Below are 20,046 nucleotides of genomic sequence, written 5' to 3' on the forward strand. Positions count from 1 at the left end.
CGCGCGTGAGCATGGCCATTTCATCGTTAGTTTGAGCTTATCAAGCTAAGAAAAATATCAGCTGCATAGTTTGCAAGCTTATCACGTATCGGGATCGACTGAAGAAATCTATTCCTAAATCTCTTCCTCTCGAAAGAAGCGGAAAAACTTCAACAAGTACGTACCGAGTAAAAAAAACGCTACATTAAAAAACTTTTCGTAAGTGCGATGGCATTTGACGAGGCAAACTAAAGCAAACGTACAGCTAATGGGTTTTGGTGCCCGCGGGGGGGGGGGAAATGGGCTTTCGCAGACCACTGTTTACCGATGTGGATCGTATTGATAGAGCATTACAGCCTGGCAAGGGGCTGATGCCATCCCGCCCGAGGCTATTTTTTTATGCTCACCAAGTTTACCGAAACTCAACCCCATGGACAACGCTGGTAAAGTTGCATAACAACCGATATTTAACACCACAGTGATCGTCAAGGTGGTCTCTTGTGACGGATTTTGATTTTCACAATGGATGTGGGGATCGGTTTACACATACATCGTTTATTCTCTTGAATTTTTTTTATTATTGTCAACGTGTTCGATCGATTTACGCGAACAACAAACATACGATCAACAAAGCGTGGCTCGTGGTTAACTTCATGACTTCATACTCAAAACGTTCACCCGAATGCAGGGAAATTTATTTATAACTCAAGTTTCCCACTGTTACCTCGGTATAATCATCCAACAACTCGACTGGGCTAAGCAACCACTTGAACCGAACACGCGTTTGTTTGTCGAATCCCAAATACATACTTATCGGCCATAACCCAGCAGCACACTTCCGGCTGAACAATTTCGGTGGCTTCCGATTCCGATGCACAGCACCGCTGGGGGCTAATTCCAATTTTTAAATGAGATCAAGGTTCGTGGAAAGAAAGAAGTAAAGTTCGTGGAAAGAAAGTTCCAGTAAAGTAACGAATACATTTTTTATAATTTTGAGAAAGATTTTCCGATTGTTTTTTCCTTGCAAAAAGGGGGTTTTAATTTTGTTATTTTTATAAGCTTAATTAAAACGAAGTAAAATTATGAAAATTAAATTATGTTGATTCACCGTTTACGGATGTCAGCAAACATTTGTTCCAGTACATCTTGCCATTTGATTGTGTTAGGAAAGTTGCAAATACATGTGGCAACATGCGATAACTGCTCGCTGTTCGATCCCACCACGTGCGTTGTTCCGGATTGGTTGTACGGATTGATAATTGTTTATTTTCACCGTCTTTCCTTTCATGACGGCATCGGAGGGTTGCACTTTCCTTGTGCCGAACCGTTAGCCGTGTGGACGAGGTGTAATTGGCTTCAATTTAGCACACACTGCAACGCCGAATGCAACGTGCGAATGAAACGTTCCACATCCGAAACCAGATGGGTTTTGTATGAAAGTTGTAAAGCGGTCGGCGGTGAGGAATGGTTTAATGGCTTAATTTACGCAGACCGTTTCCTTATGGTCAGTAGGGTACGTCCCGATCCACCCTCGCCGACGAAGCGAGGGTGCAAAAAATGTGTGAGTAAGCAGTCGACACTCGAAGCAAGAGATCATATGTAACCTCACTTGAAGCAAAAGACCTTGAGCAAAAGACGAGAAGCAAAAGACAGTAAGCAAAAGACCAGAAGTAAAAGACCATGACACTATCGAAACGGGAACGGACAAGCAAGACGAGTTCTCCACCCTGACCTTGGCCGCCACGTTGTTGGCGAGGTGGGAAGCCGCTGCATGCACGGTGGAAGCATAAAAAAAACGGGATATCCACAGGGGTGTTTATTTGTGTTTGCGCAGGCCACTGTATGGGGCAAAAACAACTCTTATGGTGCGAATCGGCGTGTTTTCATAATACAAACAACGTTGCAAAATACGACCGCATCGCCGTCATGACCTATGATGGTAGCCTACGTCCTAAATAATACCTAATTTAATGATAACCGATTAGAAGCGGATAAAATCCGTTCCATACTGAGGCACGAAGCGGAAGAAGTTGGCCCCGGACGGGTTGACGCGTGTTTCAAAGTTTGCGTTGGCCCTCAGCAGCATCGGTTTGGCGTCCGGGTTGAAGAGATCCTGCAGAAGTGGGATCAGACGAAAGACGGAACGCACATTTACATCCTTGTTCACACACAATGCAGCGATGGGTGTATCTGTTTTCCATAAACTTACGTAAACTTTGTAGCCCTTGATGATGGTGTTGTTGCTGAGCCCGACGTCCTCCTGAAGGTGCACCGTCACCGAGTACGGGGCCCCATCTGCACGGCGGCTAACAAAGGCAACGGCTTGCGTCAACTCGTGGCCCACCCTTGGCAGTACTGGCCGTTTCCAGATCTAAGCGTTTCAAAAGACAAAGATATGACTTGTAGCGCGTTTTCTCTTTCGAAGCTTCCCCATGATTATGCAACGGTCATGCCTATGCCTGCATTACCTCCATTTTGTTGAACGTCTTCACAAGTCTCCCCTGAATGCCGAGTGGGTCCTGGTTCACCTTTATGATGGCCCGGTTAAGCAGGAGCTCCTTGATCTCCGGCGTGACCTTCGCCAGATCGTTGGAGATAAGCACGGGTGCTGCTAGAATCGTCCAAACGGCCAGCTGGGATTTACTCTGGTCGTAGCTTAGTCCGTAGTTTCCTAGAACCAACTGGCAGGGGAACGACGCCACCACGCCACCATTTGAATGTTGATCAAGTATTTTGAATGAGTCAAGTAAGTAGCGAGAACAGATAAACCTACCGTGTCGGGATCATTCCAGTGACCCGGTCCATGGTGTGGTACGATTCTATCCTGATTGTCAGCAAAGTATTTCGTTATCTCGACCACCGACTCATGCGAGTCCTCGATATCGCCCCAGTTACGCCACATGTTACAGGTCTTCTTTAGCTGCTCATAATCGGGCTGTTGGAAAAAAAGAAAGTTTGAACCAACCACCCATGCCTCTTAAATCGCACCTTCACTCACGATGATGCCATCGTACTCCTGGTAAGCCGGCCACGAGCAAGAGTACAGTATCGGTCGCCCAGTCCGATTCATATATTCACCAAACTTAATGTAATCTTTCAACGGAAAAATGGAAACGTTTCTTTCAGTGATAGTAACGGAAAGGATCGATAACACCACAGTCTTACCATCCACCATCAGCTCAACGTCCGCGTAACAGCCATCGATTTTGATAAAGTCCACGTGCCAGTCGGCAAACGTTTGTGCGTCCAGCTTGAAATAGTCCATCATGCCCGGATAGCCGGCACACGTTTTCGTGCCAATGTCTTGATAGATTCCAAACTTAAGGCCTCGCTCGTGGATCTACACGGAAGGGAATGATCATCGTTTTAATGATACGAGCGTGAACGAGTGGCTTATTTTTCTCACATAATCCGCTAGGTGTTTGATTCCGTTTGGAAATCTCTCCTTGTTCGGTTGCAGAACGCCATCCTTGTCGCGTTCATCGGCCATCCAGCAGTCGTCGATGTTGACATACTCGTAGCCAGCATCACGGTATCCTTCCGACACCATCAGATCGGCCATCCTTTTGAACAACTTCTCACTGATGCACTCGTCCGGGTACTTCTTGCAGTCCGTAATGCACCGGAAACGTTCCCAGCTCATCCATCCCATCGGTGGTCGGCGTGCCAATCCATTCTCCAGCCCTAAAACTTGCTCGTTGATGAACCAAACTGTTACAATTGCTCCGAGCAGAAACGCCGGGATCCTGACGTGAACCATCGTCGAACGTTTCCAAAACCTAACAACACCGGGACTAGCTTTCTCAACTGCCGTTGGGCTTCGTTTTATAATGCGACTAGAACGGTTTGAACGCATAATCTAACCCAGTAAGATAGGTGCCGGTTTTATCAATCGTGTCCAACTGTTGACTCTGGTACTCAAGACCATAAAATGCCCAGCAAGACGTCGCAAAGAACATCGACCCGCGCAAAGCCAATTGAAGTGTGCGGTATTTTGATGACCCAAATTTTGTTAGCAGGCTCTTAGGACTGTTTATTGGCCACCGTCTAAACGGCTTTTCATCGGTGCAAGTATTGCATAATGACATTTTCTATATTTATGGGTGTAGTTTTTTATCAGATAACTTTGATGGTTTAAACGTGACGACCAAATGCAGGAGGATTAATGCAATAGTGGCATGGGTCAACATAACTTTTTGTTTTCGCATTTCTGGGTCACAAATGCTGAATCTTCCGTATTTTTTTTTTTTTATTGATGATTTGCTGATGTTCGGTGCTTAATTATGCCAAGCATGCCTGCCAATGGAAACTAATTAGAGGTCATTAGCGAAGGCTCATAATTACGGAAGTCTTAAGAATATGTTTTTATATAGGAACTTTGGATTGAAGTTTTTTCTTCACCTTCCATATATTTGTTACAATTAATTATTTTGATAAAGTAGGTGGACACGTGATATCACATATATCATATGTTCTGTAGATAGGTGGAAACGTAATGCGTTCTGTAATCTAAATAGAATCTTATACCACCAGAAATACATCGCTAATACCCCTTTTGTAATTTCAAGGGTATTTGTGAGCTTTATCGTTTTTTTTAAATTTTCCTAGGATGTTAAATCTCATAATTTAGTAACGGCATAAATTTAAATTTAAGAATATTTGAAAATCATTTCGTGTCACCCTGTGTTTGCATTTGGTAAATCTATTTATGTTTTTCGAGATGAGGGCACAGCCGAACCTATAATAAAGTGGTACATTGTAAAAAGGGCGTAAATATTGCAAAGTTAAAACCAAATTTGCAATTTTAACCAATATTTCTACTTTTAATTCATGCTTCCATGAAGCTTTGTTCAACCAAGCTTGGCTAAAAGGTAAATATTTTTTCTACTGAAAATTACAACTCTGCTGTCAAACGTCGGTGGGGTATAGTGATGGGGTAACTGAATCCCTACAGAGATTCGAATCTTTCGATTTAAATCCATTCTAAGATCCGGATCTTCGAATCCGAATCCCAATCCGTCATATCATGCGTGCTAACCAAATTTACCAATTTTTCATATTATTTGTTACTTTAACAATTGTACAATCAAGGTTCGTATTTATCCAAAATCGAATCAAAGCTTTAGAATCCGTCCGGGATCCAAATCTTTAGAATCTGTCAGATGGGATTCAAATCTTTCGAATCCGTCAAATGGGATTCGAATCTTTAGAATCCGTCTAGGGATCGAATCTTTGAATCCAGATTCTGTCAACACTACACCAACGGTTACCTGAGGTAGGCGGAAGGGGTGAAAAGTAATCACGTGAATATTTGTAGATCTGCTGGTTTTGCGAGCTGCTGCCCGAATCGGAGGATTGCGTATCCCGTGTCCGTGTTTTTCGGATTTTTGCTATCGTTGACCACCGTTTTCCGTCGGTCACTAGGCGTCTTTTGCTGCCTTCCGGACTGTTGTCGGCTGTACCAGCAAAAAGTGCACTGCGCGGATAAACGTTTGTGTTTGCAAGTGGTAAGTAGCCCGAATGTTCCGCAGCGATCTTCTTCGGTTTCACGGGCGGCAGGAGGATTTTTCCCGGCCAAAAAGTAAGCCTCCAAACTGTGCAGTGAAAAATAGAATCGTTGTTGATGAAAACACCATCGATGGGAGAGAAATAACTCCTCGGTTAGCTATCGAAAATACGCTGTGACTGTGAAAACCGTACATGAAACAAGAAAATCAATAATGGTTGACACTCGGTGCAGGGAAAGCCCGATCTTCTTTAGGGGATGCAAAATTAAACCAGGGAATTGCTGTCGTCGAAGGCTTGCACAAACTATTTCCCAACTGCATCACAGCCTGCATTCTACGCTGGAATGTTTCGTCCTGTGTGCATTCCAGCGGATGCAATTGTACGCGAAAAAGTAAGATGTCATGTGACTTATCAGTTCAAAACAGCTGACCATTTTTTCGTTCCGTGCGCTCGCTGTCTCGCTCGATCCGTCCCTGGCACCGTGGTGTCCCATCTCGCTTGGACGGTGTGTAGGTCCCGTGCACCAAAGCAAACGCTAATCGAAGGCGCAGAAAGGCATTGCATAAGCCCGCGGGGAAGCGCGTCCAAATCCTGAAGGACTACTTGACCAATGTCCTGACAAGTGAAGGGTATTATTTGATTAATATCGATTTTCGTTCATCGACTTAAAAACAAAGCAAGCGCAGGCAATCCATCGCAGAACAAGGCGTCCGCGATGCATGCGGACAAGTGGATACATTATTTATCATTTATAGTAGAAAACTTTCCCTAATAACTCTTTACTTTCCTTCCGTAGCCCCACAGTTAACTGCAATTGAGTATCCACAATGGCGGAGTACTGGTTGATATCAGCACCGGGTGACAAAACGATGCAACAAACCTGGGAAACGATGAACAATGTGACCAGCAAGCAGAACAACCTGTGTGAAAACTTTAAGTTTCACATTCCGGATCTGAAGGTTCGATGGAGGGAGGGTAACCGCGGGCCACATCGAGCGGTTTCCAATCAACTACATTTTATGTGCTTTTAGGTTGGAACGCTCGATCAACTGGTCGGTTTGTCGGACGATCTGGGCAAGCTGGATGCTTACGTTGAGCAGACGACCCGTAAGATTTCCGCCTACCTCGGGGACGTGCTGGAAGATCAGCGTGATAAGCTGTACGAGAACTTGCTGGCCAACAACAGTGAGTAATTTGAATCACGCGGGGGAGAAACGTACATTTTGGGGTACGGATTTATCTAAGATACTGCAGTTTGTAGTTTATAGTATTCCTAACGACGCGAATCTGACCAGGAAGTAGAGTAGCCGCATTGCAATGCGCAAAAAGTGGAAGTCAATCATCGGATCAATTGTCGTTCTAAACTCTTTTTTTTCTTTGTAAGGTAGTTGCTATGCTTTTATGCTTTCGTTCGAATTTCATTGCTCGAAAAATTGTGAATCATATTTTAAATGGGGCTGTTCGAAGAAGGTACTAACGAACAATGCATGGTAAAGTTTCTTGGGACACCGTTTTTCTTATGTCATAAATCGATTTTGTTTTTACCACATTGCAAAGAATTGACGATCAGTTTAGCGATCGTCATTTTGCATCAATTCTAAATTTTGGTTTGGGTGATGTTATGTAACTTTTCTGTTATCGAACCCACCACGTTCTTCACCGTTCCTGGACCCTTGTTACCTAAATCCATCTTAAAGACATCCCATTAAAAATACCAAACACTTCCCGCACACACTTTATACGCAATATATACATCCAAATGGTTTTGGGCTCATTACGAAGGCTCGGAGGGATCGGATGAGCAATCCGCGCCCACTACACACGCGGAGCCACCTCTGGAGGCACCGTTTGAGGACGGTAAGCGACAGTTATCTATTCCGGACGATATATCGGCGAGTAGTCGTCCCGCGTTCGTCAGCTATCAGCGACAATATTCTTCCGGACAGAGCCAGGAAGGCGGTCCAACGACAAGTTCCTCGCGCTACGGCAGCCTAACAAACTCATCCTCGTCCGCCTGCTCGGGAGAAAATCAACATGGACCGGTGGTATGCAGCTGTCCGACTTCGACCACCCCGACAACACCGTGCTCACCACCGACGGTGATTTGTCAATTTTTTGACGACACTTCACAACCCGCATCCCCTCATCCCGACCCCGACGGCTGGTGGGATGAGGGTAAAGGTGGGAAAAAGCATAAATCAAAGCACAGAAAATCTCCTAAACCACCGGCCAGTCCGGCTAGCGGCAGTCATAGTCGGAAGGCTAGCAGAGGAAGCCACCAGTTCCTACAGGCAACCGACGATACGGGCTTGTCCTGCGGCGCACCGGAAAGCGAAGGATATAGCGCACCGGAGATGGATCAGGGACCGGAATCTGGATTCGAGTGGCGATGGTTTCATAGGCGCAAACACTCGCACAAATCCAGGTACCGACACACACACACTCATTTCCGGTGGGCGTACCCGTACAACGCCTCCCGATGGTGTCCCGTTGTTGCGTGTCCCTCTTTGTCGCTGTGGATGTTTTTCACGCTTCACGCTGTACCATGTGTGTTGTTTTCAAAAAGTTTGTGCCATGTTCATAATCTGATTCGTTCAAATGTAAAACTAAAAATTAAACTAGATACATAGAACATCAATTGGCCTCTTGCAACGGTAGACTAGCGATGATACCTGTAATTTAATTCTATTCTACACCTCCCTTAAACTTATGCAGTTGTGAGTTAGAAACAAAAATTCGGTCTCTCCATAAAAAGTGCGATACAAAACGATAATACTACTGGTACATGTTTATGAGTTTTTTTTAGCTTACTTTCGTGTATGTTTTAAAAGAGTTATGATGCTCTTTTAGATTATCTTTCTGAGTTTGATCCCTTGTCATGTATCTTTGTTCATCATATGTGCCGGTTGTAATATTGTTTCGTATGATGCAATGCCTTTATCAGTACAGGCCACGTTTAATATTATAGACTAAATTGGGAAAAGATTAATTTATTACATTTCGCTGATTTGAACACCATGTTACGGTACATAGTTCTTTGAATATTATCCTCGTATCGTATCCGTGTATGGTCACTTATTGTATGAAGTTCCTGTCGATCTCATTTCCATCCTAAAACACCTCCACGATCATCATTGGTCCTTTGATGGTATACGTGTCAATCTCTGTCCCTCTGTGTTTATCTTGTAAATGTTCTATTACAATCCTGAATATCTACATTTTGGTGTGGATGATGTGAATATATGAGAAAATGTTCATTGTTTAAATAGTTGTACCATTGAATGTTTCATAAGAGCTTCGTTACAAGCGCTACACCTTGTAGCAGTCTGCTCAAAAACACGGTGTTTGTTTTATGTGTTTGACGAAAAAAAAAACAGATCGTCTTTTTTGAATGAAAGGAAGTGTGTTCTTTTGCAAATATGTAAATCTCGAACATTCCAAACTCCCACTTGCTTCCCATCCTACGCCATCCGCCGGCGGATGGCGGCTGCCAACAGGAGTCGCTCGTCGAGCCATCTGTTCGGTGGCGGAAGTGGCCACGGTTCGGGCCACAGTCTCGTCGGCACCAGTAGCTGCTGCGGCGGCGGTCGAGCTCTCGGCAACTCCCGACACAATCGTCGTCCATCCAGTCCCGATCCGGACGACGATGAGTCGGATGTGTACGGAGGGGCGGCCGTACTGGATCCCGTTGCTTGCCCGCACCCTCCTTCCCATCCTGGAGGAGGGCCACCGGCTTCATCCACTGCGCTGGCCCGTAACGGTCTTCACCTTCGAAAGCAGTCGACGACGGTGGCAAACAAAGGGCATCAATCGCGGGCTCCTTTGGCGGCGGTCATCAATCCAGGTCAGGCCTACCTGGTCCTTACTACTGCCACCATGCCAAAAGTCACCACTCACGACACTTGCAAACACACTTTTATTATTGCTACTGTTGAAATGGTTGTTCTTTACTTTGCATACGCCTTTACTTACTTTTGTTCTGTTCTTTTTAGCCCAACGAAAACCACATGCCGTTGACCGTTGCTCGTGCACCTCCCGTTTCTGCTTCCGATTCCTTACAAAACTCTCTATGGACTGCACCAAAAAGGAGTTCCATTCCACCCTTTCTTCTATGTGCTTGGCCGTTTTTTATTATGCTTGAATAATGCCCCCGTTCCTTCTTGTTTGTTGTCGATATGTGTCGTTAAACACTTTTAATCTCTTTATCGCATCTGTTTTCTCTTCTTTTTAAATTTTCCAGTCCTTGCTCGTTACAGGATCGACATTATGCAGCAATAATCCCGTGTTTGTGTGTGTGTTTTGTCCTTGCGCATTCACGAAAAAATGGAACGATACTTAAACCTATTAATTCCACCCCAAAACGAACAAACAATATTCTCTCCACAAAAACAACAACATCCCCTTCTCATTATCCTCGCTAATCCATATTTTCTTCCACTTAATTTACCTGATTTATGTTTTCCTTGCAAGTGAACGAAGTAGTTTCACATTGGTCCAGTCGGTTGTTGTTACCTTTCTTACGCTTCTTATAGCGTTTAATTTAAACTTTAAAACAATTAGCAAATTTTTATTCATGTTATAAAGACTTTTATTTTCTACTTATCTCCAACCCCCCTATACCTTTCCTTTGCTTCGACCTGTTAAGTTCGATAATTTGTTTTATGTATTTGAAACAAACCAGCATTTTGTTTTAGTTTCAACTGTCTGTGCGTTTCCGTTGGTATCCGAGAAGTTGTTTTCTGTTTTTTAGTGTAGCTATTGAAAGTTGAACACAATTGAACGATTTGATTACATTACATTTTCGATGGTTGCGTCAAGGCAAGCTTCTACTCTATTCAAGCTAGTCAATGAATATGCGTTCGAATGATACAAGTTTACGTGTTACGTACGAAGGAACTTCCCGTTTTAGCCAAACTTGTCCCATTGCTTTGAAGATTTGAGTGTTCCTGCCTTTAAATTATGTCCCGCTTTGCTGTTTTTGTACATTTCGTAGAATGAACAATTTCGATGCAAATCGTGGTTGATGCATATACCTATTGAACAGCACGCGTAATAAATATTCCTTTTTCAGTTTGTGTCCGTGAAATTAAACTTTTGATTTTATTTTGCCAATTTTTTCTTCCGTCAATAACTTTCATGTTTTGTTTTTCTTTCTTTCAAAGCACTGAGACACGGCTGTTGGTGATGAAATGTGCCACAAGAACTATCGTTACTGATCTGCCTTTCTTTGTCTTCTTTCGCTCCATTGTGTAATAGATGACCTTACCTCGTACATCACCCGGTTCCAGTGGGATCTGGCCAAGTACCCGACGAAACAGTCGCTGCGCAACATTGCGGACATCATCTCCAAGCAGGTCGGACAAATCGATGCCGATCTGAAGACGAAGTCTGCCGCGTACAACAATCTGAAGGGTAACCTGCAGAATCTGGAGAAGAAGCAAACGTAAGTTCAGGGTGGGGAAACCGGTGACTGTTGGGATCTTTACCCTGTTTTTCTTTCTTGTAGTGGCAGTTTGCTGACCCGCAACTTAGCGGACTTGGTGAAGAAGGAACACTTCATCCTGGACTCGGAGTACTTGACCACGCTGCTCGTAATCGTACCGAAGTATGCACACGATGGTAGTCCCCAATCTGGTGGACGAGATAGATTTACTTTTATTTGTCTTAACGAAAACGATTTTGCGACTTCCGTAGGGCCAACATCAACGACTGGAATGCACACTATGAAAAGATCACCGACATGATTGTGCCCCGCTCGTCGCAGCTGATCATGCAGGACAGCGACTATGCGCTGGTGAACGTGACCCTGTTCAAGAAGGTGGTGGACGAGTTCAAGTTGCACGCTCGCGAGCGCAAGTTCGTCGTGCGTGAGTTCGTGTACAACGAGGAGGAGCTGGCTGCCGGCAAGAACGAAATCACCAAGCTGGTCACGGACAAGAAGAAGCAATTCGTAAGTAAACGGGACCGTGACAATTGAGGTTGAATTACCATCACCTTGTGTGTTTCGTTTACCGCAGGGTCCGCTGGTCCGATGGCTGAAGGTGAACTTCAGCGAGACCTTCTGTGCCTGGATACACGTGAAGGCACTGCGCGTTTTCGTCGAATCGGTGCTGAGGTACATTTTTGGTTCTTGTGCAATTGTCTTTCTTTCTTGAGGTAAAGTAATCATGTTCTACCTACTTCCGTAGATACGGTCTGCCGGTCAATTTCCAAGCCATTCTTATCCATCCGAACAAGAAGAGCACAAAGCGTCTCCGGGATGTGCTCCAGCAGCTGTACGGACATCTGGATGGTTCGGGCTCATCGGCCGGTGGCAATGCGGATGTAAGTATTCAGCTTCGTTTACACTCTGTCCCGCTCTGAAGCATGTGCTAATGCACTTTTCTTATGTCATCCTCCAGAACGTTGATATTCCTGGGCTCGGTTTTGGACAATCGGAGTACTTCCCCTACGTGTACTATAAACTTAACATCGACATGATCGAGACGAAAGTTTAGGGCGGGATAACCCTTGAGTAATCGGGGAGCAAACACCAGCGATAACAAATCAAGCTGCATTGCATCACCGCTACACACCATACGTGCGCCGTTCAGAATGTTGCTCCATTCGACCAAACTACTAGTTTTGTTCCCTCCCGATTCGATAACGTCCCCAAAAATCAGGGTGCGTTATGCATAGAGAAAGCGCTCGGGTCAGCTTCCCCCCCATCCCTACTGTATTTGTTATGTTTTTTCTCGCACAAAATTCTCGTATCCTTTCCTACACATAAAATTCTTCTAGTTGTGGCACAATTCTGTCGCTAGTTGGGATTCCGTTCAACAACACCTTGCGTTCTCGATTCCCACACGTTCCGTAGACTATTTGTTTTCCTGTTTGTTTCTATTTTCTTTTATATCATTCTCCCCTCCGGTCCTTTCTACGGTCCAAAGGGGAAGAAGTTAAACAAATTTCGCACGCACATCCTTGCGTTGGTTGGTCTGTTTGTAAACTGTTGATTATTTTATTGCTGATTTTTTATTGATTATTGCGTAATGTAGAAGGTACGATAATCGAAGCACGAATTCTATTCGATTCAGTGTAATATTAACTTTATGTCGATAAGTGTTTATAAAGTCAACGAGTACTACGATTCGAGAAGTGCACTGGGCGAGTTTGGATACATTGTAGTATAAAGACCTTGATGGACGAAACTGCTAAAAAAAAATGTTGTGTACATCTTCCCACGTTGGCTGGTTTGGTGAAGAACGGAACAATACCACCCTCATCCGTATCCGTTCCGTCGTTCAGGGTCGCTACTTAAAAAAGAACACAACCCCCCTCCCCGTGGTCCAAACACAATTATAGTATTATCTCGTGTCACAATCACATTCACCAACCGTCGTCCTTTTCGTCGTCGTTGTCGTCGTCGTCGTGTTGAAGTCTGAAAGACTGTTCGTGGGTCTCGTTGGTAATGCTTTCCTTTGAACCGTCAGTGTACCATTCGGATGACGCCCTGGTTCCCGTCACGAAATGCGTAAATTATTCTGTTACGTCCTTTCCTTCCCTACGGACTCATTGATTTCGTTCATTTATCGGTCTGTCTGCTGCCCAGGTCTCGGAAGCCAAATAACACCAGCATAAACATCGCTACAAGGCAATTAGGAAAATTAACATCATGTGCCCCTGTCCTCTCTCTCTCGCTGCCCCTCTCCTCTCCGCAGACAAGGTCCGTTTTGCCCGTAGTAGAGAAAGGTAACTAATATGATGGACGTATAAAAACGAACACGCAAAGAGTGTCAAAAAGACCGTGATCGCATGGTCAACGTATATTGTAAGCTCTAAAGTCTAAACATCCCGCGCCATGCCGGAAGATAGTCCCGCCCCGAGTCCCGGTAACGGGAGGTTCTATTAAACTGTACTCTGTAAGGCATTTCCCGAAAGAAGAGATCGTCTATTCCAAAATGCGTATATAACTATTGTTAAACTGGATTAAACTGTTCCGCTGCTGGTATGGAAGGAAACAATAATCAACTAGTTCATACTTGGGCATGGAAATGGCCGATTTCCCTGTTTCCGTTGATGTCCTCTGTTAAACTTCGTGTAAATAAAGCGTAGTTCCGAAAAGAATTTTAGGCATACGATGGAAAAGAACTATGATATGCACATAAAGATAGCAAATCAGATGGAAAGGTAGTAAAGATTGATAATGGAACTGTTTTGCAAACAAATAATTATGATGATGCTGATGATGATAGGAACATTCCAAGCGAAGCGATGTATTCTGGTTTCCTTTTTCCATTTGCTACGAAAGAAACTGATATTAGTGCGTTGAGTTGACTTTCCACCGGTCATTTTGATTTCTTTCAACAAACGATGAAAGAGTGGAGATGAATAATGGAACAAGTTTAAATTGTTTGTGATGTTATAAAATGGGTTACACATTTTATTGATTTCGAGACGACACAAAATTACACTGATGAGATAGATAGTGGTGTTAATGGTCGAAAACTAAAAGATGAATATTTTCATGCAGTCATTAGTTTTCAGTAATACACGCTGACGGTTTTATGGAACGGGATGTACTCCAATTCCGCCGCATGTTTCCTACGATAATCCCACAGGAAGTGATCCAGAAGGATAGCGTTAACACAGCTCGGTTTTATGTCCGGATGGTTTGCGATAAGTTTCTCCCGCGTGACCACCTTCAGCCGCTCGACGATATGGATGGAGGCGCCCCGTATTTCCAGCTCCTCACGACATCCGTTCTCCAGCAGCTTGTCCTCTTTCAACAGTGCCATAAGCTGCTCGCTGTACGATAAGGTGCCGAAGTGTACGAGCACCTGCGGGACGCGATAGTCGGCAAACATAGTGATGGCATCGATATCGTCGAACTTTCCGAGTCCTTCTCCGCGGAAACAGGACCACAGGTCGCCCACCAGGATCTGTGCGCGTTTGTAGAACGTAACCGGGGTTTCGATGCTATTGTTTTCACCGTGCTTTAGGATGGCGTCATCCCGGAAACACGGGAATTCGTCCACTACACGCTGGAGCAGCCTCACGGCGGAACCGTTGCACGCACGGACACAATTTTCAAACAGTCCATCGTAACGATCGAGCAGCACCCGACCGACCTCGTGCAGGCAGCGAACTCTTTCCTCGAGCAGCGGTGCCTTCGTGTCCGGTTCATCGGAGCGTAGGATTTTTTCCATCTGCTCCAGCGTGATGGACACGTAGAAGGACGGGTTGGTCATGTCGATACCTTCGCGCATGGCCCGATTGATGGCGGCACACAGGGCAAAGTAGCCCGTTTGGCCTTCCACCTTCCACTTGGTCGCATCGTGGCCCGGCGTCCAGAAGCAAAAGTTAAGCGTGTCGATGAGAAATATCCAATTCACCGCATTCGGGTCCTTTGCGGCGGGATGGTGCTCGTGTTGCGAAAAGTTTTCCACATTGATTTCCTTCTCCTTGATACCAAGGATCACCCGGTCCGCTAGCTTCTCGATCGCTGATTCGTGCACGCTAACGTACTTTGCGTTTTTCACGATCAACTCACCCGACGGGCCGGGAAGAAGCTGCGCTGCCATGGTTACTCTTACAGACGAGTGGTAGGATACTTTGATGAGATTACAATTACGAAATTTGTGTAACTTGGTGAAATACAACGGAGCACGTGTTCGTAGCAGAAGCTGACGAAAGCGCGCGCTCGACATCTGCGTTGGTTTTGTTTACGTTGCTCGAGAACCAGTTTTTTCTCCATTTGACAGTGGATACCGATCGTTTATATCGCTGGGGTTGGATAGCTGTAGGCACAGCTAAAAAATATAGATTTTTTGAATATTTTCATATTCATCCATATAAAATTGTTGATGAAGGAAGCGTGCTCCTAAATAAAGCAATTGCTTCATCCAGTATCCACAGTTTCCTCTCTTTTTGAACCGATGGAAATCCAAATGTGGTCATATCCGGTCAAATCAAATACTTTATTGATTGCACTACAATAACACACTATTCAATCCCCAACTTTTGCTTAATGATAAACTGGGGCAATCGTTTGCCTTTCCAGAAGCGTGGAGTAGGTTCATCGGTTGCCTGTCTCAGTTTACTGGCCACGTACGCCTCAGCGGAAAACTTCTCTGCCTCCTTGATTTGATTCAACAGTTCTGCCTGGAACAGTTTCTCCTTTTTCAATTCCCGCCGTTGACGAATCTACATGAAGAAAAACGACGGTAGAAAAAGTTTACTGTTTCACGCCTACATAAAAGATTCTCCAGAAACGTGCCTTAAGCCACTCGAACTTCATCCTCTTGCGCAGCTTCCGCAGTTTGTGTTTGCGCATTTTGCGCCTCCGAATCACGATCAAACGTGCGGCCTGTTTTCCGTTATCATCCTGCGACACAATGCCGGTGGGTAGATCAAGTGTGGGGACTATCTTGAGGCTATCTCCGATTGGCCCATCACCTGTCGGTCGTTGCAAGGGACATTCGATGATTCTCGACACCAGCGGAATGTCTATGATTTCCTTCAGCGGTATTAAGGGATTTCTTCGAATGCCTATTTCCACGTTTCCTGCCCACGTTGGGCTCAAATACATCGACTGTAAACGAAGCAGTTCTAACCGCTCGTTAACACTCGATACTTTTGCCTCGGATGCTCGTTTCAACTGCACGATCGGCAAAGAGGCATTTGCTGTTCGTTCCTGAAGCGCGATGCGGCTGAAGCTGCGTGCCAAAGAGGCAACTCCTGAGGAGGGAAACATATTAGCCAACGAAAGAACCACAATGGTGTCTTATTGCACTTGAATACCTTTAATATGCCGGTGATGGAACATTTTTAGCGACCATCAACAATTCTTCTGCCGCACCACACACGGATGGTTATACAATTTGTTGTTTTGGTTTTCACACCCGGTACCAAACCAGAGTTGGGCGCTCGGAGCAAGAACTCACAGCACACAGTGAGCTCTTCTACTTAAATTTCTCTTTACATTCCGAAACTGTAATTCATACTGCTGCACAAAATGTTCAAAAGTATGCAATTGCAATGCATTGAGATCATTGAGGTTGAGAACAGTTTAGAAATGATTTCATGAATCATGAGTTTCGATACGACTCCTCTACGCAAAGCCATCACTACATTCAGTTTGACATTCAGGTGCCTAATGGTTGAAAACAGCACAAATTGGTGGTAGAAACCGGAAATTTGAATGAATTCGATTCTGTTGCAAGAATTACTTAAATAAATTATATTATATAACTAATTAAAGAAGCTTTTGAGAATGTTCAGATGCAAGAAAATTACAAGAAGTATAAAACTAAACTACGGTAACAGAATAGGGATTTGAAATAGAGATCAAAGAAGTCCTTCTTGAGATTCGTATGATCCTTTCCGCTAGTACGCATGTGCCAATTTTATTCTGTTTTTCATTTTTCCCGGCCCACAAGAAACACAGAAATAGTTGACGGTAAACAAATCTCTCACAGAAGAGTAATTTTAATTGAACCGACTGGTGAATTTGCTGTAGAAAATCATAGCGCCAAAATGAAACAAACTGCCTCCGTCGATCGGTATTTCCTCGTAGTTATCCTTTTCGCCAATGCGTTCGCCGATAAAGTAGTGTTCCAGTTTCCGGAATATGATTTTAAAGAAAGTAGCAAAAATGTAAGTAAACCGATCGATTCGATTGGGATCTAAAGCACTCCAACTGCAATTAACAACGATCGATTTCTTCGCCAACGTGTAGGAACTGAAATTCCGGGAGTACGAGTCGGCCTGCGAACAAAGTTACCGCTGTGCGACGCTCGATGGCATCGAGAGGACCAGATGCGTGCGGGAGTGTATGTCCCCTTCCTGCTATCAGGAAATTTACAAATTTGATGAGGTACGCAAAATGCCACCGCTGGCACGGCGGCATAAGTAAGTAGCAGAATATTGATCGGTGCGAATGTTCTACTTTTAGCTCGAAGAAGGTGAAATCGATGTACGACTGAATTCCTTCCGTGCCTGCTTCATGCAACGAGTGAACCGCAATCGTGACTAAATGTCTCCTGCCCTTCAATCACCACACACACACTAGGCGCATGGTTCCTTCGCACCGGGCAGATGGGTAGATGAAAAGTATCAGTAATATCTGTTCAGTATTAAATCGTCACTAGTATGGAGCGAGTATTCCAGGACCCACTTACCTTCTGACTTAACTGATCAATCAATTTTTTAATAAACTCTCGGATTTACTTTAATCGCAATTTCGGATGTTTTGTTTCGGAACGAAATCGGTTAGAGAGTAAGTTTTTATTTTTCAATGCTTTATTTTCCATCAAATCCATTTTCGTCATCTTAACTGTTCAAGATGAGAAGGAACTAATTCTGAACGAAAACTAATTGCTTCTACAAAGCTCTTATAGAGAAAAAAAGATAGGAAAGAAAGTAGAAGGCAAACCATAAATGCAAAACAATAGAAAGGCAAAACGCTGATATACAAACCAAAAAGGAAAAATAAAACAAAAAGGAAAAAGGAAAAAGTAAAATAAAATAAAATAAAAAGGTGCACCGTGGAGATGAAACAATATCCAAACGAAGGTATTGAAAACGTGGCAGATAATAAATTAACTCTCCTTGTCTGCCTTCCTAATCCTACCGTTACGCTAGGGAGGTTTCTGCTTCGGGTTTGATCACCGGGAGGAATATGAAATTTACTGGGTTTTTTTTTGCATTATGATGTCGTCGCCCCGTGGGCCGGTGCTTTTGCCTCTTCCCTTTACCAAACCTTAAAGACGAGACAACCGGTGGCGGTGCGAATTTGGTTTCGAACATGACTAAATGATATCGCACTGACTCCCCCGGGGTTGTCTGGTTCCAGAGTGGATTACCGATTTTTTTTTTGCGACGACATTTGAATGGCACAACGACTGAAGAGATATTCCCTTGGCAGGGGAAAGGGGAAGCTGGCAGAGACGGCAGCTCTCCTCACTTTTTGTTTCTTCCGATCACTTTTTTTTCCCTCCGGGTTTACGGTTTGTTCCTGAGGCTTTCGAAAAACTCTATACTGGTCTTCAGATGACCCGGCAAAAACACGGGACTGCTAGGACGCTCCGGAGACGCATGGCCACCATCGATTCCACTACCAACACCATCACCTTCACCACCACCACCACCATTTCCACCATTGCTACCGGGCAGTTCCTCGTGCTGGCCCACCTTGTGGTCATCGGTAACGTTGGTCCTGTTTGCAAAAAAGGGGGGCAAAATGGAAAGAAAGAACATCATCATCATAGCTCATTGAGTCCGTTAAGCCCGGATCCGCATGCCATGCGCCAATCTATCGCGGCCAACCGTATGGCCGCCGGCACGGATTACATCTAAAACACACACACACACAAAACCATTATCACACTAAGTTCTAAACTAGTTTAAGCGTCCTATTCTACCAGCTACTTCTACTGCCTAAAGTACGCCCCGCCCGAGCCCGTCCGATCGACGACGTACTTATGCTCACGGATCTGCTTGGAAAGGCTGCGGGCCGTGATGCTGTGGCCAGGCGCCATCGGGTAGAACGTCGACTGCTGCCGGTACGCTTCCAGGTTGATCTTTCGAATTTCCCGAATCTCGTCCCGCACCGCGATGCTGCTGGTGCTGCTGTACTGCCGCTGTCCTTTCGTGCCCGCGTCCGGCATCGCACCGGAGCTACCGTCCTCGTTCAACACATCCGAAGACTGGCGTAGGAAGTCCTAGGCACGAAACAATGATCCGATTAGTACCGTCGTCGAATTTCATCATGCATTCAAATGAAGATCACAAATCGAATGATTCCAAAACACATCATGCAATGTCACACTACACGTGGCGAACGGGAAGTATAGTTCCCAAATGGATGATGCGGGAAGGACATTGTTAGTTCCTGTGGGTTGTAAGTTACGTGGTTAATTCACGGGACACACGGTTTGATCTGTGTATTTGTAGTAGTACGTCTGCCTGTTTGGGTGCATGTATTGTAGGTGTGTGTTTTAAATTTTATTTTATTTAAAACATGGTAAGAAAATGAGTCACAAAAAATTACACATTCATTCAGTGTTATGTATTTGAGGTTACATTACACATGTTCTCCTACGGTACATCTTTACCAATGCAAAACATCTTTTTAGCTTTCAATAAATGTTTATAATTGTTCACTGCTCATGATCGGTTGTGTGTTATTTTAAATTTGTGTAGATTGAAACATAAATGTTCTAAATGCCACATTCACACACACACAAAACATGCACTACAGGAGGAGAGAAAGAACGATTGCGTGAACGATAGCGAGCGAACATGATGGTTAGAGAGCGTGGCTTTTCAGCGCCATATACTGGTACATTACCTTTCTAAGCTTGACCTTTTATATGCCATCATATAGCATCACCATCATCATAAACAAAAAGTCAAATCAAAGACACACAATCCGACGTGTGTGTTTTGCGATTTTAGGGGAAATAAAAAAGAAATACAAGAGGTGAGAAAAGGGTAACGAAAGATTCACTTGCTGGAGGAAAAAAAGCGGGGTGGAGCTAAGGTTCCAGTTTGGATATCCTTGATAGAACACCCTTG

General features: G+C 44.4%; 6 protein-coding genes across 6 annotated transcripts in view; 2 read left to right on the plus strand and 4 right to left on the minus strand.

Moving 5' to 3' along the window:
- Nucleotides 1-1,960: 1,960 nt before the first annotated feature.
- LOC131265271 (alpha-N-acetylgalactosaminidase) lies at nucleotides 1,961-3,739 on the minus strand. Its single transcript, XM_058267533.1, has 7 exons — nucleotides 3,386-3,739; nucleotides 3,145-3,319; nucleotides 2,978-3,072; nucleotides 2,753-2,914; nucleotides 2,448-2,660; nucleotides 2,189-2,350; nucleotides 1,961-2,092 (listed from the first exon to the last, which is right to left on the minus strand). Exons 1-7 carry the CDS (start codon nucleotides 3,737-3,739, stop codon nucleotides 1,961-1,963), a joined length of 1,293 nt encoding a protein of 430 aa, XP_058123516.1.
- A 1,529-nt stretch (nucleotides 3,740-5,268) lies between these two features.
- On the plus strand, nucleotides 5,269-13,398 carry LOC131266583 (V-type proton ATPase subunit C). Its single transcript, XM_058269154.1, has 9 exons — nucleotides 5,269-5,486; nucleotides 6,284-6,446; nucleotides 6,519-6,672; nucleotides 10,744-10,930; nucleotides 10,994-11,092; nucleotides 11,182-11,437; nucleotides 11,505-11,602; nucleotides 11,676-11,811; nucleotides 11,889-13,398. Exons 2-9 carry the CDS (start codon nucleotides 6,315-6,317, stop codon nucleotides 11,982-11,984), a joined length of 1,158 nt encoding a protein of 385 aa, XP_058125137.1. The 5' UTR covers nucleotides 5,269-5,486; nucleotides 6,284-6,314; the 3' UTR covers nucleotides 11,985-13,398.
- A 488-nt stretch (nucleotides 13,399-13,886) lies between these two features.
- Nucleotides 13,887-15,176, minus strand: LOC131263328 (queuosine 5'-phosphate N-glycosylase/hydrolase). Its single transcript, XM_058265511.1, has one exon. The coding sequence runs from the start codon at nucleotides 15,174-15,176 to the stop codon at nucleotides 14,010-14,012; it is 1,167 nt and encodes a 388-aa protein (XP_058121494.1). The 3' UTR covers nucleotides 13,887-14,009.
- A 252-nt stretch (nucleotides 15,177-15,428) lies between these two features.
- LOC131263901 (small ribosomal subunit protein mS38-like) lies at nucleotides 15,429-16,375 on the minus strand. The gene is made up of 3 exons (XM_058266179.1): nucleotides 16,270-16,375; nucleotides 15,746-16,206; nucleotides 15,429-15,672 (listed from the first exon to the last, which is right to left on the minus strand). The coding sequence occupies exons 1-3, from the start codon at nucleotides 16,292-16,294 to the stop codon at nucleotides 15,472-15,474; spliced, it is 687 nt and encodes a 228-aa protein (XP_058122162.1). The 5' UTR covers nucleotides 16,295-16,375; the 3' UTR covers nucleotides 15,429-15,471.
- A 629-nt stretch (nucleotides 16,376-17,004) lies between these two features.
- LOC131265272 (uncharacterized) lies at nucleotides 17,005-17,671 on the plus strand. Its single transcript, XM_058267534.1, has 3 exons — nucleotides 17,005-17,124; nucleotides 17,207-17,344; nucleotides 17,423-17,671. The coding sequence occupies exons 1-3, from the start codon at nucleotides 17,005-17,007 to the stop codon at nucleotides 17,501-17,503; spliced, it is 339 nt and encodes a 112-aa protein (XP_058123517.1). The 3' UTR covers nucleotides 17,504-17,671.
- A 76-nt stretch (nucleotides 17,672-17,747) lies between these two features.
- Nucleotides 17,748-20,046, minus strand: part of LOC131266891 (uncharacterized) — a 34,824-nt gene continuing 32,525 nt past the window's right edge. The window contains exons 16-18 of the mRNA XM_058269572.1: nucleotides 19,820-19,834; nucleotides 18,949-19,190; nucleotides 17,748-18,685 (exon numbers count right to left, since the gene is read on the minus strand). Of these exons, the coding sequence (XP_058125555.1) occupies nucleotides 18,472-18,685; nucleotides 18,949-19,190; nucleotides 19,820-19,834 (471 nt within the window). The 3' untranslated portion in view covers nucleotides 17,748-18,471. The remainder of the gene's footprint in view (nucleotides 18,686-18,948; nucleotides 19,191-19,819; nucleotides 19,835-20,046) is intronic.

This window comes from Anopheles coustani, chromosome 2, assembly GCF_943734705.1.
Source record: "Anopheles coustani chromosome 2, idAnoCousDA_361_x.2, whole genome shotgun sequence".
Lineage (NCBI taxonomy): Eukaryota > Metazoa > Arthropoda > Insecta > Diptera > Culicidae > Anopheles > Anopheles coustani.

Coding starts and splice junctions, on each gene's coding strand:
- LOC131265271 (XM_058267533.1), bottom strand. CDS start 3,739: ATGGTTCACGTCAGGATCCCGGCGTTTCTGCTCGGAGCAATTGTAACA. Junction 2,661..2,752: donor ACTGGAATGATCCCGACACG/GTAGGTTTATCT, acceptor TTCCCCTGCCAG/TTGGTTCTAGGAAACTACGG. Junction 2,093..2,188: donor TCAAGGGCTACAAAGTTTAC/GTAAGTTTATGG, acceptor CCACTTCTGCAG/GATCTCTTCAACCCGGACGC.
- LOC131266583 (XM_058269154.1), top strand. CDS start 6,315: ATGGCGGAGTACTGGTTGATATCAGCACCGGGTGACAAAACGATGCAA. Junction 6,447..6,518: donor TTCACATTCCGGATCTGAAG/GTTCGATGGAGG, acceptor ATGTGCTTTTAG/GTTGGAACGCTCGATCAACT. Junction 11,093..11,181: donor CTGCTCGTAATCGTACCGAA/GTATGCACACGA, acceptor CGACTTCCGTAG/GGCCAACATCAACGACTGGA.
- LOC131263328 (XM_058265511.1), bottom strand. CDS start 15,176: ATGTCGAGCGCGCGCTTTCGTCAGCTTCTGCTACGAACACGTGCTCCG.
- LOC131263901 (XM_058266179.1), bottom strand. CDS start 16,294: ATGTTCCATCACCGGCATATTAAAG. Junction 16,207..16,269: donor CCATCACCGGCATATTAAAG/GTATTCAAGTGC, acceptor TTCCCTCCTCAG/GAGTTGCCTCTTTGGCACGC. Junction 15,673..15,745: donor TGAAGTTCGAGTGGCTTAAG/GCACGTTTCTGG, acceptor TTCTTCATGTAG/ATTCGTCAACGGCGGGAATT.
- LOC131265272 (XM_058267534.1), top strand. CDS start 17,005: ATGAAACAAACTGCCTCCGTCGATCGGTATTTCCTCGTAGTTATCCTT. Junction 17,125..17,206: donor TTAAAGAAAGTAGCAAAAAT/GTAAGTAAACCG, acceptor GCCAACGTGTAG/GAACTGAAATTCCGGGAGTA. Junction 17,345..17,422: donor AAATTTACAAATTTGATGAG/GTACGCAAAATG, acceptor TTCTACTTTTAG/CTCGAAGAAGGTGAAATCGA.